Here is an 18,221-nt window from a genome sequence, read left to right on the forward strand (position 1 = left end):
ACTGTCAATAGTTTCAGGCGATTATAACGAACGTTAAGTTGATCTTCATCGCTTGCAGTGAATTTGTTTTGAAAACGTGTTTGATTTCCATATTTAGAAACAAAGCAAAGGACCAGGAATCAGGAGAAAGCAACATTAGCTTTCGTTGAGCGTTGACCGTTGTGCGGTGTTGAGCGGTTGAGCGACGTTTAGCCTTGAACGGCGTTGAGCGTTCCGTTTCAGTTTCCGTTTCTTTTTTATACTGTATTATAATGACTTTCAACACTTTTTGGCTGGCTTCTCACTTTCATTTTTGGGAGAATGTCGGGAGTGAGAATTGAACTCGCGATCTTTAGCGTGAAGGGTACGGTCCGTTCCCGTTTCCGTTTCCGCTTTCTATGATCTTTTACTATCGCAATTTTGCTCTAACACGATACTAATTTCTAACACTTTCTATATCTAACTAATCGGTCTTCTAGGGAGGTTTTCAATTAACCGAGAGTTAGTGGCTTCTCTTTTTCCAAAATGGCATCGGAATACCATATTCGACTTCCGCTGTTTCAGCCCTTCCATTCAATACCCATATCGTAGGGGTTTTATATGATTGCTGGTCATTTATAGTTTCATTAAACCGGAAATCAAAACAAGATTATGTTCGTTATTCGCTCGTCTGTTAATGTCACCCATTGCCCATATAATTGGGGTGTATACCATTTCTGGTCAATCGGGAGTAGATCCATAAAATATAGCTAGAGTTATACCATACCTTCCATTGCCGAAGTCGCCAAAACAAGAATTTTGTATGATAAATGGCTACCCTTACCATTAAACGATTCAATTAGTTGACGTTGAATTTTATGCTTTGATTTTCACTAACACGCAATGATATTCAATTTCGACGTTACGAATATCATGGCGAAAATGAATATGCAAATGAAAAATGAATTTCATGGCAAGCTAATGTTGATGTTCGTTGCACTGGTGTTCATTGATAGTGTTGTTCCATAATTATCGACTCTCGCTTGAGCAGTAGGTTGTCAATGCAAGGCAAGCTGAAATTCGCCCTATTTGAATGCCGTGAACGTGAATATTTTCGGCACTGATAGAGACAATTATTAGAAATAACTATTAGGAAAAGTGCCTTGAAATAATTTTTTCCAACATTTTCTCAATAAGATGAAAGAAGCACGGTACTTTGATGATATGGGATATGTTTGAGTATTATGCGATTTTTGGTAATAGTAAACTGTGTTGAACGCAGGAGCTACCTATACTTATTATTCATATATGAAACTCATCTTTTAAAAACGGGATTAGAACAACATTTCTCTGTACCGTTTATCGACACCAAAACCCTAAAACCTTTTATAATTATCACACAACATTTTCTGATTTACAATCCTAAAGATAACACACGATTTTTGTATTATTATCAATATCTTATATTGCTCCTTCTCATCTCTTTTTAGCGAAATCCGCCATTAAAAATACACGATCTAATCCATGATCTTAAAGATGGCACGAAATTGTTGGCCTTACTGGAGGTACTATCTGGCGAACGCTTGCCTATGGAAAAAGGGAAGATACTAAGAAGACCTCATTTTTTGAGTAACATCAATTCAGCCCTTCAGTTCTTAACGAGCAAAAGAATCAAATTAGTCAATATCAATCCCTCTGATATTGTTGACGGTCGTCCAGCCGTGGTATTAGGATTAATATGGACCATCATTTTGTATTTCCAAATAGAAGAAAATAGTCGCATTTTGCATTACTTGAATGAAAACCTTAGTGGGTCTGTGAGTAGTTTAGATAGTAGCTCAACTTCTCACATCTCCAGTCCCATTAAATTGACGACTACAAATCAGGATATGCTGAAGCAAGGACCAAGGAAAACCCTGCTAGGCTGGGTGAATAATGCACTTCCGAAGTATATGCGTTATCGGTTTATTTGATAGCATTGGTAATAAATAACAACATATATATTGCAGACATGCTGGTTTGGAGGTTCGTGATTTCGGTGCCAGCTGGCGAGATGGATTTGCTTTCCTATCACTTATTGATGCAATCAAAACAAATGTGATTAATATTGTTGACATGAAGAGGTACAATAACCGTTATCGCTTGGATACTGCATTCAATGTTGCTGAGACTGAATTGGGTATCGCAAGGTTGTTGGACGCTGAAGATGTGGACGTGAACAGCCCAGACGAAAAAAGTGTCATGACTTATGTAGCGCAGTTTTTACATAAATACCCAGATGTTAAGGTAATATAAACTGTTACTTAAAGTTATCGAATGTAATTCTGTGTATTATTTCAGAACCTGAATTCTAAGAACGAAAGCGAACAGGAACTAATCGATCTACTTGATTGGCTTCGTAGTATGGTCCGGTATTACGATAGCATGAATGGAAAATATCCTGAAAGTTATGAACTTTATGAACAAGTATTGTATGAAAAGACCGAAAAATGGAATACCTATAGGAAAGTGAAAAACATATATGCAAGTAAAACAACATACGAAGTTCAGGAGTTGAATACCCTATGGTCACTGTTGGAAAAGCACATGCAACAGTGGCTGTGGTATTTAGATTGCAGTCTTCCGGATAAATTTGGCGTTATCGGACTTTGGCTCAGTAATGGGGAAAAGCTACTGAATGATGAGGATATTCCGCATAGTATGAATGAGGAGACTGCTTCGCTTATAAGCAAAAAGCTGGAAGCACATAAGGAATTTTTCGCATCATATTATGAGGTATTGGAAACATTCAACGAATTGAAAGCATCAACTGCAGCCAAAAAACTTCCTGAAGCACAAATCAATAATATTGAAAAAAGGTTAATAGAAATAGAGCCTAAAGCAAAACAGCGAAGAATCAAATTGAAATTCCTGGAACATAAATGTTGTCTTATCGCATTTCTAAATCTATTGGAAAATAAAATTAATGGTGTCAAGTACAGCAACGAAGAAGTAGTGAAGCAATCCTTAGAACAACTCAAAAACTTTGTAACTAGAAATCAAATCATGCAAGAATTTGAGAAGGCTCTCATAGACATGCGTCAAGTTATTGAAGAGTATAAGATGGACGGAAACATTTCTAAGAAGGAGATCTATAATATCGATGCATTCTTGCAAGATATCGAAGACCGTTGGAAAAATGTATCATCAAGATTAATTTGTACGGAAACTATGTTGGAAGATGTGTTAAGTCATTGGCAACGTTGGAAAATATTGTTAAATGATCTTGAAAACTGGATAATCGCAGCACACAGTGCATTGAAAGCTAATGAGGATGATAAAATTGAATTTTTCCAAAATCTTAGTGCATATAAAGAAAAATTAGATAGATTTACCGACACATTCAATATACTGAAATCGACTTGTAATAGTGACACAGCGTGTGCTATTGAGAAGCAATACAATTACATTACGACACATTGGGAACAAATTTTCCAAAATTCCAAACAATACATGCATGTTGGTGATATTCTTCAATACAGATACAAGTTTAAGAACGATGCTGCACAGTTGAGCGATTGGATAAGAAAAGCTGAGAAAATTTTGGCTGGCAACAGTTTAAAAGATTCTTACGAGATAAAACAATGCGAAAATGACATAAAACGAATCGCATGTGAAATTGAGTCGATGGAGGAATTGTTCAAATCGATAAGTAAGAGCTTTCAAGCACTTATAAAAGAATATTCTAGGGATGAAGTTGATAAAATGATGACTCTGATGAAAAAAGATAAAGAATCATTAGTGTGCATCAGAGCACAGATACCGGTGAAATTACACCTTTTTCATCAACTATTGACTCAACAGGAAGCACTGGAAACAGGACAACGTGAAATTACGGAATGGTTAGATGATGCAGAAAGCTTACTGGTTTCATATTCCTTCAATAACGACCCACAACAAACGAAAAACAATATTTCGAAGCACAAATCATTTTTCAGTAGAACATTATACTACAAGTCAATGCTAGAGAGCAAAAATAACGTTTTCCAAAACCTCCTGAAGCTCACTAACACCGACAGAAGCGTAGATATAAGCAACACTTCTGGTAAAATGAAACAGCTGAATGAACGTTTCGCATATGTAGTCAACAATGCTAATGAATGGGAGTACAAACTACAAGAGAACTTAAAAGCTTGGGAACAATTCCAACGTAGTCAAACAGTAGTAGAAAATTTTCTACGGCAGGCTGATGCATGGCAAAACGCATCTGTACCATTAGAAAAGACAGCTGACGTTGAATCCCAGTTAGACTTTTTCAGAAACTCAGACCAATCTATTATTAGCAAACTTGAAACCGACACGGAACAACTTCTCAAATACTTGCCACCAAATGAACAAAACATGCTTATCTCAATAATCAAATCTATTCAGAAACAATGGAGTGATGTTATCGCAAGAATACCTAATCATTTATTAAAGTTAGAATTCCGATTGAATGAAATTAGGTTTTATAAATATTTACATGATATCGAAAAGGAACTCAATGCCGAAGAACAGGCATTCAACTGCAATGCCAATTTTGAAGGCATCATGCACCGTAATGTTGAGTTTTTCAAAGCAAATGATCTACATCAGGTGGAGAAAATTCTCGCTGTTCTAGAGAAAGTAAATTACATTTATATAGAAAAATTTGCTAACGATCGCGCACTATCTCAGCATTATCAGATGGCTAATGATAGGTGGCTGAGCGTGTGCAAGAGAATAGAAAATGTAAAAAATATACTGCATAAAATTCCCGCTCAGTGGGACTCTTATCATGAGAAGTTCAATGAAATGACGCGCTGGATGGATATTGTTGATCTGGCATTGAAGCAAATAATAATCGAGAAGGAGTCGATGGAACAGTTTGAACAGGAAAAGCTCGCGTTTCAGGTATGTGATTTTTTTATTTAAAATAACTTATAACTACTAACATAATTAATTTCGCCAATTGCTTTCCAAAGTTGCAAAAGTCAATGGTAATTCAAATAACTCAGCCCATAACAATTCTTATAACGATCAACCTATTTTCTTTTTCTACAGAACGTCTGCTACGAGGCTGATTCCAAAAAAGAAGACATGAAATGGTTGGTGAAAACATTGGACTTCCTTTTGGGCCATACAAACGAGGAACAAGCAACAATAGAACAGGATAAAATCGAGAAATTGATTGCGCGTTACAAAACTCTCATACCAACAATAGAAACGACAATGATAAAAACTGAGACATTTGCCAAATGCTACACATATCGCCGAGAAGCGATGGAAATCTGCGATCTTCTTAATCGTATTAGAATACAAAGCAAAAATGCACCCGATCCTGAAAGTTTCACGAAGATTAAAGATATGATAGAAGAACAGAACTATTCCATTAAAGAATTGGATAATCAAAGAGCTCATATAATGAAGATGATTCAAAGAGGAAAAGATCTGAGTAAAAATGTAAACAGTCCCGATTTCGTAACCAAAGAAATCAAATATTTGGAAAGCTGTTGGAATGACACCTATAATGAAGCAGCGGATAAATTAAGGGCACTAAAGGAGGTACAAAAAGTGTGGAATAGTTATAATGAGCAGAGAGCACAAATTGTCAATGCATTGAACAATGCTGAAATGGAGCTAAGATCCATTACACCTTTACAGACTGATCCGAAAAGTGTTACACAGGATCTAGAAACAAAAAAACAATTAGTATTAAATCTGCGCCAGGTATCATCAAAGTCGTTATTACAATTGAATGATCTGTGTCGTGAACTAGGACTATCGCTTCCACCAGCCTCCATACAAGCAATAGAGAAAGAAGCAAACGATCTTGTGAGGAGAGTTACTAGTACTGTGAATTTTGTAGAGAAAAGAGTTGATTATCTTGAAGATTACAATGACAAATGGAACGAATATAAAGAACGTTTGGATACGTTAAAAAATTGGGCGAATAATGTGTACCCCAAAATGGTAGCAGCAATTAAACAGCCTCAGATCACACCAGAAGAAAGAATAGGAAAGACAAAGCAACTTGAAAATGTACTCAGCGAAAAAATTAGAATGCTTGAAGTACTCAGTGCAAGTACATCGGATCTGGCTTCTAAGGAAGGCAATCTAGGAGAAATGAAGCGGTTGAAGAACGAAGTTGTTCGCTTACAGAGTACTTTTGTTGAACTGAACAATGTCGTAAATATGGAGAAAGCACATGTGCATGATGATTTAGGTCTTTGGACGGCGTATAACCAAGAAATAGATCATATTAAAACGTGGACTCAACAAGCTACCACTGCACCTGAATTACAACACAATAAAGTTACGACACTCGCCGAAGCTAAAGTCCATCAAGCGAAGTTGGAAACATTCAATGAACAATGTGAAGCAAAAATGAATGAATTTCAGAATACGGTGCAAAAGAGTAATAGCATCAGATATGGAGACAAACCTGTGGATGAGATTGATAAATGTCACATGATTCTCAACGACATTCATGAAAATGCACAGCATATGAAAGGTAAAATGGGTAAGCTTGTCTCAAATTGGTCATCTATTGATGCAGAGCTGGGAAAGTTAGATAGTTACTCAAACAAAGCAAATGAGGATTTACAAAGATTTTCTTCAGAACATGTTAATGGTCTACCAATCGATAAATTGGAAGATAAAATTAAAGTAATTAAACTATTTAACAATGATGTTGCCGAGCAGCAAGCAAAACTAATTTCCCTAGTACATCTGTTCGATCAAATAAATAATGGAATTTCGGACGATGGAGTGAACACCTTAAAAAATAAGTTTAATCAGCTAAAAGCGAAGCTGGCAAAAATGAGCGAAGGTTCACGTAATTTGATCAATGACTACTATCAACAAATTGTTGTTCAACAAAATTTCAATGTTCAAATGACTGATTTTAGTAATTGGATGGACCAGATTACATCAAGCATGAATGAACTGGAAACAACGCCTATAGAAGAGATAGATCTTGCGCTCCAAAATGTGATTTATTTGCAACAACAGCATGCTAACAGGCAGGATATGTTCAATAATATTTATTCACAAATAAAACAACATACCCTGAGTGGTTCAACCGCTGATCATGCAGTACTTGATGAAACTTACTCATCGTTGGCTAGTAACTATCAGAACCTAGAATCTAGTTTGCAGACATGTAAGGATTACTTGCAAAAATGGTCTGAGTTCATGCTATGGTATAATAATATCAAAGACCATGTTCACTTCTTGAAGGATAACATCATTAAATATGACTTGGTAAACGAACAAGATCTTGGTGAGGCCAACAATAAAATTCTTAATGCCAAACAGTCTCTACACGAATGGAAGAAAACGATGATTTCTTTGGAACATCAACCGTGTATCAAATTTTTCGACAAGGAAAAGAATTTCGTCAATGCCGTTGGTTGGATTGTTGATCTAGAGAATGAGCTTGATGTCATTAGAGCCCAAGTTGACTCGAAGTTGAAAGAAATTCACAGTGCGCGGCAAAGAGCGGACAAATTTAAAGAAATACAGAATCAAATAAATACCAATCTTAACAACATTTCAGCTGAACTTAAAGCTGTGGTCAAAAATGCCAGATTAAGCAATATGGACGAGTCATTGGAGAAACTTTCAGATTTGAATGAAAAAATAAGTAATGAATCAGCAGCAAAAACCCAAGTGCAATGTGAAGGAAACTTGTTCATGAAACATGAAATGTCTCCTGCCCTCTCCATCCAAGAATCTCTCGCAGGTATAGATAGTGAGCTGGAAAATATTCAGCTAGCTGTAGACGATGCTCTCAACGATTTCGTAAATGTACGAGATCTATACAATGAATTTAACAGATGCAATTTAGTTTTCCACAATGAACTGAAGAATATTAGTGCCATAAATAAGGCGACAGTTCTCAATTTCAACGATAAACCTTCCCTAGCCAAACAGCTTGAAACATTGAAAAAAGCATCCGAGACAATTAAAAAAATTAAAACAAATGCGGATACCGTAACAAATAAGGGCAATGAATTGGTGAAAATATTTCGTAATTATAATCCGTTGGATTGTGAAAATATTCTGGAAATTGTTAGAAAAAACAATGAAATATTCAAAAATAACATAGAAGAACTTATTCATAACAGTAACACTCTGGACCAGAAAGTGGTGCTGTACAAACAAATAGAGGATTTGAATCATGATATTTCCTCTTGGCTAGAAATGATACATGATCAACTCAATCGTTTATCCGATAATCCAAATGAAATGGAGCACAAAATTGCAAGCTACAAATCAGAACTACCAGCTCAGCTAGCGTTCAAGGATAACTTTACAAGTTTATTGTCTGAATTTGAACGTTCAAATGACAATGTATTACCAAAAGACTTGGTAATAATGCAGACACATATCGATAAAGTTTTCGCGCAGGTCGAACAAGATGTTAACGGTATTACTAATAAAATAACCGAATATGCAGCAGAAGAACGAGCATTGAAGGAGCGAATAAAATTAACAATTGAAAAATTGTTCAAAATACGTGAGGAAATAATGGGCTGTGACGATATTTCGCTAGATAGCAGTAAACAATTGCAGAATTTACATAAAATTAAAAAAATGAGGCAAAGGTTGAATTTGCTTGGTGTTGAAATAACTGATTTGAAGAACTACTTCATCAATATTGAAGCCAAGTATGACTCTGTCAGTGAGAATCCCGTATCGAAAGAGTTGCAAAATTTAGACCAGAGGTTTGGAGTTGTGTTGAATAATCTCAATGAGATCGAGAACAAACTGAACAAGTATGTGGAGAACATATTTAGAGACAAACTCGTTGCTCTAAATAGAATAATAAATTCACAGTCAGAAAAACTGAAATGGTGTCATCCTGAGCCTAGCAGTGATAAATACAGCCTAGAAATGAAACAATCTACACTGGGAGATGTGAAATCTTCTATGACTGATTGTAATCGTATTTTGGGCGAAACGGCTGCCTTTCTGGAATCGATTGTAGATCTCTTTAGTCAGACAAAAATAGGCAATCTTGAGGATGAAATATCTGAAATCAAAAACAACCTTCAACAGCTAAAAACATTGTGTGATCAAACCGAATCGGAACTTGTAGCAAATATGAACCTATGGCAGAAATATGAGCAAGATTCGGAAGAAATTATCAAGTGGCTAAAGGATCTAGAGCAAAAACATAAAATGGAGACCATACTGTTGATTGATTTGGCTACATTGCCGGATAAAATTATCGAATTGAAGACAGTGCGCAATACATTAGTTGAATACGCGCCTAAATTGGACCAATTGCGTGCAATTAGTGAGAAACTTAATGTAATGAATCCGGAATCAAGAGCCCCTATCCTAGTACAACATTTGCAGACAAAGTATAATACTTTTGAGAAATATTTTACAAATATGTTCGAACGACTTTCGGAAATTACCGTTAGAAAACAACAGTTTGATGATGAAGCTGGAAAGACACGGAATTGGATTGAAAACATGAAACAACAACGAAATGATTATGACATTACTGAAAAGCAATATGAGGAGCTCAAAGCTCGTAAAGCCGTAATAGTAGGAAAAGAAAGTTTGATCAATGACACATGCTCAATGGGAGAAAATTTATATGCGGAGGTGAATGCAGAATGTCGTGATGGTATCAGGATGGATATTCTATCTTTGAGAAATGCCTACAATTCACTCGCCGACGATTATAATGCTGAATTGAAACAAATGGAGGCAGATATTATGAATAGGAATTCAATCGATGAAAGTTACAACCATATTTCACAATGGCTACTAGAGCTTCAAAATAAGATAACTAATTTGCCGAAGCTATATGCAACACTTCAAGATAAAAAAGGAGCATTATTCAACTACCAAACCATAATGAAGGACGCAAAGGCCCACGAAAACAGCCTCGCTCAGTTACAGAAAAAAATTGTTTCCTTCTCTAAATCAGATTACGCTCCAAAAATTGAACAAGCACGAGAGAGATTTTCTAGCATCATGAATGATCTGGGAAGAGAAATAAGATCGTTGGAAAAACACATTGAAGCACATGAACGTTACAACAACACATTGGAAAAATCTCGAGATTGGTTGTTGAAGTTACAACATCAAACGAGTGAGGTGTTTGATGACAACGAAATTAATAAACTAAAAATAACAGAGGGCATAACCATTATAGACCATTTACTATCCGAGGAAGATTCGGCATTAGATGGTATTAACGATTGTTACAATCAATTCACAATTGTAATGGGACAAACTAACGAAGCTGGCCATACTGATCTTTTAAGAATGTTTGAAGACAACAAACGAAACTGGACGTCTTTTTTTTCAAAATGCAGAACAACTAAGGAAAAGCTATCGAACATGTTAGAGCAACTTGATGCCGGTAATAATAAATTGTCTGAATGTATCAAAAAGATAGAAATGACGAAAAATGATATCAAGAGGATTTCGACACAATCACTGAATCCAAAGCATGATGTTATTGCGGAGCTCTATGGTATTAAAAAGGACATTGAAAGTTATGGAGTTAACGTTAGTAACGCAATCGAGTTCACTCAAAAACTAAAACAGAATCCGGATATTGCGCATAAAGCGTTACAGGTTCAACATGATTACCGCAACCTTGCAAATCTGTGTTCGGACGCTATAAAGAAAACTGAGGCTACTATTCACGATCAAAGTGACTTCGATAAAGCCTATGACGATTTTTATAAAACGATATCAAACAATGCTGATTCGCTACAAGCACTTAAACAATTAGTAGGTGACTTAAGTGTGTTACAAGAACGACAAGTTCGTCTGAAAGAAATAGCATATAAAAGATTGGACGACAGCAACGTATTGGAAGAGTTGATTATTAGAGGCGAAAAATTATTCGCACACGCACCTGCGGAGACTCGTGATTTAGTGCGACAGAAAATAAAGGACTTACGTCAATTGTGGGATAAATTTTCTGACGAGTTAGAAACAATAACACAACAAGTGGAACAGTGTATACTTCAGTTTGGTGAGTTCAGTTTGCAGCAGGAGCATTTTTCAAAGTGGTTGAAAGACATTGAGAGTTCCATGAAATTGAATGCAGAATTGAAGGCTAACATTCAAGATAAGCGTACTCAGTACCAAAATCACAAACTCATGCACCAAGAAATTCTTTCCCAAAATACACTGCTTGATTCTGTATGTAGCAGAGCACAGCAGCTATTGACGCTAACAAGAGATCAGCATTTACAAACATATTTGGTGTCGATTAAGGATACTTATAAAAGTATAGTTGAAAAATCTAATGAGCTTTTGGAAAATTTCAATAACTGTGTGAATGCTCATAATAACTATCTACTCTGCAGTACCAAAATAAAGAACTGGATTAATGAAGAGAGAAACAAAGTCATGATTTGTAGCGAAGGAAGCGGAGAGAAAACTGAAATAAATAAACGTATTGAAGCATTGAATGCTTTGAAACTGTCCAAAATGAAAGGAGACGAAATGTTAAACCAACTGCTACAACTGCATGCAGTGAATAAACTTAGCACTTCAACACAAGGAATTTCAATGGTAGAAGATGAAATCAGAGCAATTCGGACAGACTTGAGTATGCTTTACCGGGACATCGAAGAGTTGATCGACAACCAAAAGGACTTTTTGTTGAGTTGGGCCCACTTCGACCAAGATCTTGATGTACTCACCAAATGGTGCAGATCAATGGAAGCTATTTTCCGTGGACAGCAATTATTCGATGCCTTGGATAAAAAACAAGAGCAACTGGAGATATATCGTTGCAACGTACACATCATCAATGATAAACAGAAAGACATCGATGATTTTGTAACCAATGCACAGGCTTTGTTTAACAAAACAGGCGTAGAGAAAATCAAGTTCTACATTAATCAGCTCATAAACAGATATCAACTTCTACAAGTCTTGAGCAAGGAGGTTGTGAATCGTGTCCAAAATGTTGTGAACGACCACGTAAATTACGAGGATAGACTATCGGAGTGCCGTTCGCGGCTAGGAAAGGTGAATGAGGACTTGGAAAAAACAACAAAAGAAAAACTGTCATCAATCAATCAGTCCGTGTTGCAACACATCGAAATTGAGAAGGAAAAGTTAGAAAATAACATTTCCAGCTATATGACAGCAAGCGAAAAAGTTATGACAGAAACAAATTCAATAGGGCGTGAGAAAATTCGTGAAGATATTGGAGATATTAAAGATCAATGGGATCAACTAGTACTTGGATTGAGTAATTTGAAGAAACAATTCGATGTAAGATCGGTTCAATGGTCGTCGTATCAAGATGTGCTGCAACAGGTATTTTCTTGGTTGGAGGCAATCGAGAGAAAAATAGATGCTAACGAAATTCAGAGCTGGAATTCTATTCAGGAGATACGATCTAAACTGTTCAAATATAAGGCAATTTTGCAAGAGATAATGAGCCAAAAACGTGTTATTGATTCGTTGAATGAGAAAGCAGCACAAATATTGGATGAGAAAGATGAAGCAGTGGTGGCCAAAATGCACTCCATCAATGAACGTTACGACATAGTGCGAAAGACTGTGACCGACATTATAAATAAACTTGAACAGTCACTAGGAGTTTATAACAAATTCAACGAGCGACAGAAAATGCTCCTCGATGAACAGGAGGCACTGTTAAACGACTTGCAGTATCTTTCGGATGTTTCTGGGAATCAAAAGACAGTACTAGATAAGATTCAAAAAATCAATGATTTGCTGAATGAGGTACCAGATATTAAAGAAAAGATTCATAATCTATCGACTCTTTTGACGGATAACAGAGATCTAATATCTAATAATGCGAAATCGATAATTGAACAAGATATAGCTAAAATACATAATGATTTCGAAAAGTTTATCTCTTCGATCAATGACGCGAAAATTGAGTTGGAAAAACGTCATAGCCTATGGAATACATACCAGAACGAATTGGATAACATTAATCGTTTCATGACTGAAGTTGAAGACTCAATGAAGGATTACACACTCAAGAACAGTTTGCATGAGAAACAAGAGCAACACGAGCGATATCAAATCTTGAATGGAAAACTCAAACAGAACAATCTTCTGTACGACAAACTACTAGACAAATCGTCAGAACTGCTTCAAAGTAGCGGAGATAAGAAAATTTCGTTCAATATGCAACAATTGAAATCTAGGATGCAATCGGTTGACAATACAATGAAAGAAATCATTAAAAAATGTGAACAAGCATTTGAAGATCATAAATTGTACAAACTGAAGTACGACGATTGCATTAAAGAACTTGAAGAAATTAAAGAGACGTTTGACAGTAGCAAAGGGGAAAATAACTCTAATCTTCATGATATAATAAGAATATTGAAAACGTTCGTCGCAAACCAAAATGCTATGAGTGTCAAATGTAGCTCGGTGTCAGATATGGGCGAAATGCTTTATGCTTCAACCGCCATGGTAGGTCAACAGGCAATCCGGGTAGAGATACAGGAATTATTGGTCAAATTTGAGCGCACTTTCGATGATATAAACTCTTATCTGAAAACGTGTGAAGCAAGAATTTCAAAACTTTCCGGTTTGAATGAAAAACTGGAGCAACTCCAGAACTGGATTAATTGTCTCGAGTTTAATCCCTTGAAGGGAATTATTTTGAAGCCCACTCTTGACGAGAAGGTATCGCAACATCAGGCTTATGTCGATCTAACTAATGAGATCAAAAAACAATTGCCAGAAATAAATGACTTAAGGGATTTGATAGAAAATCTCAGCGAACGAGATGCAACCATCGATTCAAGCTACGGTGCACTAAATGAAAACTACATGAAATATTTAGAACAGAGTCAAAATTTCGCTATCGCCTACGAGAAAATAACATATAATCATCGTCAGTACTGTAAAGTGGTATTGGAAACATCCGATTACATTGATGCTAACCACAACACTATTGAATTGTGGGGTGAAACTGATCTTGACCAAGTTTCATTGCTAGCTAATCTGGATCGATTAGTTGAATTACGGAAATCGATAACGTCGGAAACATATAGAATTGATCAAATTCGTGAATTTGGAAACGCAACTATACCAGACACAAGCGATGATGGACAGGTGAATATCAGATCTCAAATCGACATTTCCCAACAAGAATGGGAAGGTCTTTTGGTAGCAGTTGATTCCGTCGTTGAAAAAATACAGTCTAAAATAGCAGAATGGAATAGTTATGAAAAATTGCGATCAGACTGTATGGATTGGATGCGGAATATCGATTCCAAAATACACTCAGTTGATTTGAAAGCAACACTGGATGAGAAGAAAGCCACATTGGAATATCTCAAGAGTTTGAATGGTGAAGTGAAAGCTAAGGAACTAGAAATCGACAGTTTTACTGAAAAAGCCCAACAACTATACAGAGGGTATTTAAGTAGTAGAAATTCCCAGATATCTGAATTGCCTATAAAATACCAACAAACCGCAAACAGAATAAAAGAACTACTATCTCGCTGGCAACAATACGTCATAAGTCACCAAGAACTGGAAACACAAATCTCCAACCATAAACAATGGCTGAATGGAGTGAGAGAAATGCTAAATTACTGTTCAGATTTGACAACTACATCTGAAAAAGAATTGCAAAGCAAATTGAAAGTTATTCAGGAGCTAATAGTGAATAAGGATGAAGGAACATCGAGATTGCAGGTAATTTGTGATTTGGCACAACAAGTATTAGCATGTACAACATCATCAGGTCATGAATCTATAAACCGTGCAGTGTCTATGTTACAAGATGATTGGTCTTCGTTGACGTTGAAGATGGTTGACATAAAAACTCATTTGGACGACGCTATCAATCAATGGTCTGGATTCCTGGATCAAGTGAACGACCTAAGGAAAAACATTGACTGGATGGAAAATGAATTGAAGATATTTTCGGAGTTCCAATGCAATATGGCAGAGAAAAGAGCACAATTGGATAGAATTAAAAACGCAGAGGAGAAAATTCGTATTGATCGTATCGAAATAGAGCCATTGAAACTAAAAGTTTCCGATATGAGTAGCTCTGGTCAACAGACACAAGCCGCTTCAACAGCTAAAACAATTCTAGCTAAATTTGATTACATAGCAGAACAAGTGAGTAAATTGCTTGCGGAGAGAGAAGACCAGTATCGAGACCACCGATTGTATAAAGAAGCTTATGATGACTTGTCCAGTTGGATAGGTAGAGCACGAGAAAAGCTACCATGTGTCAAACAACAATCATTAAGTGATAAACTCTCAATAGACAACGCTATAGCTCCGCTTGATTCACTGACGAACAAAAAGGCTCAAGGGGAATTGTTGGTTGAACATCTAGTCCATACTGGTGAGGTAGTTATTGCTTCAACATCTGTAAAAGGCAAAGAATTGATCAAAAAAGACATTGAGGGTTTGAAGAGTAACTTTGAAAACTTGTTCAAAGATATCGATAATCAAAAACGTAATCTTGAAAATACTTTGTCGCTACTTCGAGAGTACAAAGAAGAATATGAGCGACTATCAGAATGGCTGCAACAGATTGATATCATTGTAAAAAATCATAAGTTAGCAATGTTGTCTAATTTACAAGAGAAGGAAAAACAAGTTAAAGATATGCAAGACGTGATCGTTAGACTCGACAATGGTCAAACTGATATAGATAAATTCAGCATATTTGCGGCACCTCTTCTGCATTCTCATCTAGACACATACATAGGCAACCAGCTTAGGCATCTTACTTCTAGATATCAAGTTCAAGTTAATATCGCAAAAGACGTACTGAAAAAAGTGGAGTACAATTGCCAAATTCATAGAGAGTATAAAGATAATCTAGCGAAGGCAACCAGTTGGATTGATAACGCGAAGGAAATTGTTCGATGTTCTACCGAAAATGTTGAAAACGTCAGTAAAGAGAACCTAGAGAAGCGGCTTGAAAAAGTTGTGGAAATAATACAGCAGCGTGAGCATGGTCAAAACCTCGTTAATAATACCGTTAATACAGGAGAAAAGGTTGTAAAAACGACAAAATCTGACGGAAAGGAAATTATTAACAATGAAATCAAAGATATCCAGAATAGTTGGGATCGCCTGGTGAAAAAGATGTCTACAGCTAAAGTGCATTTAGAAACAAACTTACTACAATGGGCAGATTACAGTTCTAGTTACAACCACCTTCAGCAATGGATACAAGATCGCGAATCGAAACTGCAAAAAGTGTGCGAGCAAAAAGTTGTTAGATTTAAAACAGGCACACCTAGTAGTCTAAGCAGTGGATTAAATGAAAGAAGAGCAAATCTACGCCAGGCCAACGATATTGTACAAGATATTGTATCGTTTGAACCAATGATTCAATCCGTTGCTAACAAAGCTTCTGATCTACATCAAACGTCACCAGCATCTGAAATTTCGAATAAATATGAGAACCTTAGTAAACAAGCGAAGGAACTTTTTGCTAAACAAAAAGAAGCAGTTGAACTCCATCAAGCATTTATTGATTCCAGCAACGAATTTGCTGCTTGGATTCGTAACGCTAAAGAATGCCTAAGCAAATGTTCTGATTATAGAGGCGATCGAGATTCTTTGATATCGAAAATGACTCAGCTGAAAATCCTCAATAATGACATATCCATAGGTCAGAAAAAGCTTGAAAAATCATTAGAACAAGCTGAAATAGCATGTCGGAACGTTGAAGCAGACGAATGTGAAGCAATTGAGAAAGAAGTAGCTATTCTTCAAGAAGAGTTCGACAACTATTGCTTGGCTTTGAAGAAAATAGGCTCGACGCTAGAAAGTGGTATAGTGCGCTGGACCGAGTATGATGATCAATACAATATCGCTTCTAACTGGTTGGACAAATTTGAACAAGAAATTCAGTCATATAACAAAATGCAAAATAGCTTGGAGGACAAGAAATGTGTATTAGAGCAATTTCAAGATAAACTGCAAACCTTATTCGATTGGCAGAAGGAACTCGATAATCTTAACATGAGAGCTCAAGTACTTTTGGATATTTGTGCCGACACCCGTGTCAGCAATGGTGTAACCCAACTAACTACTAAGTACAACGTATTGCTATCTTTGGCCAAGGAAATTATGCGACGCTTGGAATTACATTACCAAGAACATCAACAACATAACACTCTGTATGGTGAATGTCAGGATTGGCTTGACCGCATGCGAGAAAAACTCAACGAATGTGAGTCATCGCCTCAAACAGTAGCAGAAACGCAATCGAAGTTGAATATCATAAAAGGAATTCGTCAGAGTCTTGAACAGGGTCAAAATAAATTACGATATTTGTTTGAGCTCAAAGAGAAAATTGTGCTCAGTACCGAATCTAACGGAGCCTCAAAAATTGTAGAAGATACTGAAAATCTCAAAACAGAATATGAATCCCTTATGGCGGATATCAACGATGCTCGTCAAAGGCTGATGAATCACTTGAGTCAACTAGAGGATATGGGAAAACTTTCAAAAATGTTATCTGAATGGGTCGAAGAGGTGCGTGGAAAACTGGAAGATACTCCTATACTTGGTGAATTGTCCGAAAAAAGGATGGCTTTGGAAAAGTGTCGCGCAATTTATAGGGAAACGGGTAATTATAATGATATTGTAGACAAAATAAAGAACAAAATGTCTGAAAATCCAAATATAAATACCGAAAGTCTGAATAAATTAATACAAGACTACGAAGCGCTGATATCTAATGTTGGAGTCGAAATTGAACGGCTTGAGAATCAGGTTAATAATTATGAAAAGTTCAAACAAGCTCTACAAGATCTGTATGATTGGATGAAGCGTACTCGCCAGGACACCGAGAAACTATCAGATTATCATGGCGATAAGGCTTTCATTATCGAACAAATAAATAAAATAAAATCTGTGGAAATGTCACTAGCCGAGGGGAAAATTCTGTTGGAAAATTCACACGTTCTCGGCAACAAGCTGCTGTCTATTATAGGACAAGAAGGACAAGATGCAATTAAACAAGAAATTTCACAAGCCAAATCAGATTGGGAAGACGTAGAAATGTGTACAAAGATTGTTCATCAGACATTAGAAGATGTTTTGGCTTCATGGGAGAGCTTCATCGAAAAATCCGATAACTTGAACTCTTTCATTCTTGAGTACCAAGCAAAAATTACGAATTTCAACGATAAGATCGACGATGAACAAGAAAACAACCTGAAAGAACTGAAGGTAATTATTTGCGATTGATATTGTGTTACATACAAGTTACTAACATGAGCATGTCTCCT

The 18,221-nt window shown here is 36.3% G+C and overlaps 1 protein-coding gene across 8 annotated transcripts in view; it reads left to right on the forward strand.

Annotated features, from left to right (window-relative positions):
* The window catches only part of LOC129775585 (muscle-specific protein 300 kDa), a 110,299-nt gene that overhangs the window by 51,836 nt on the left and 40,242 nt on the right, over positions 1–18,221 (forward strand). For 7 of the 8 annotated variants that reach the window (XM_055780479.1, XM_055780473.1, XM_055780477.1 and 4 more), the window contains 5 exons: positions 1,449–1,906; positions 1,968–2,244; positions 2,299–4,869; positions 4,941–4,955; positions 5,020–18,162. In XM_055780479.1, coding sequence (XP_055636454.1) covers positions 1,449–1,906; positions 1,968–2,244; positions 2,299–4,869; positions 4,941–4,955; positions 5,020–18,162 — 16,464 coding nt within the window. The remainder of the gene's footprint in view (positions 1–1,448; positions 1,907–1,967; positions 2,245–2,298; positions 4,870–4,940; positions 4,956–5,019; positions 18,163–18,221) is intronic. The other variant, XM_055780475.1, reaches the window with a different exon arrangement.

This window comes from Toxorhynchites rutilus, chromosome 3 (genome assembly GCF_029784135.1).
Source record: "Toxorhynchites rutilus septentrionalis strain SRP chromosome 3, ASM2978413v1, whole genome shotgun sequence".
NCBI classification, from domain to species: domain Eukaryota; kingdom Metazoa; phylum Arthropoda; class Insecta; order Diptera; family Culicidae; genus Toxorhynchites; species Toxorhynchites rutilus.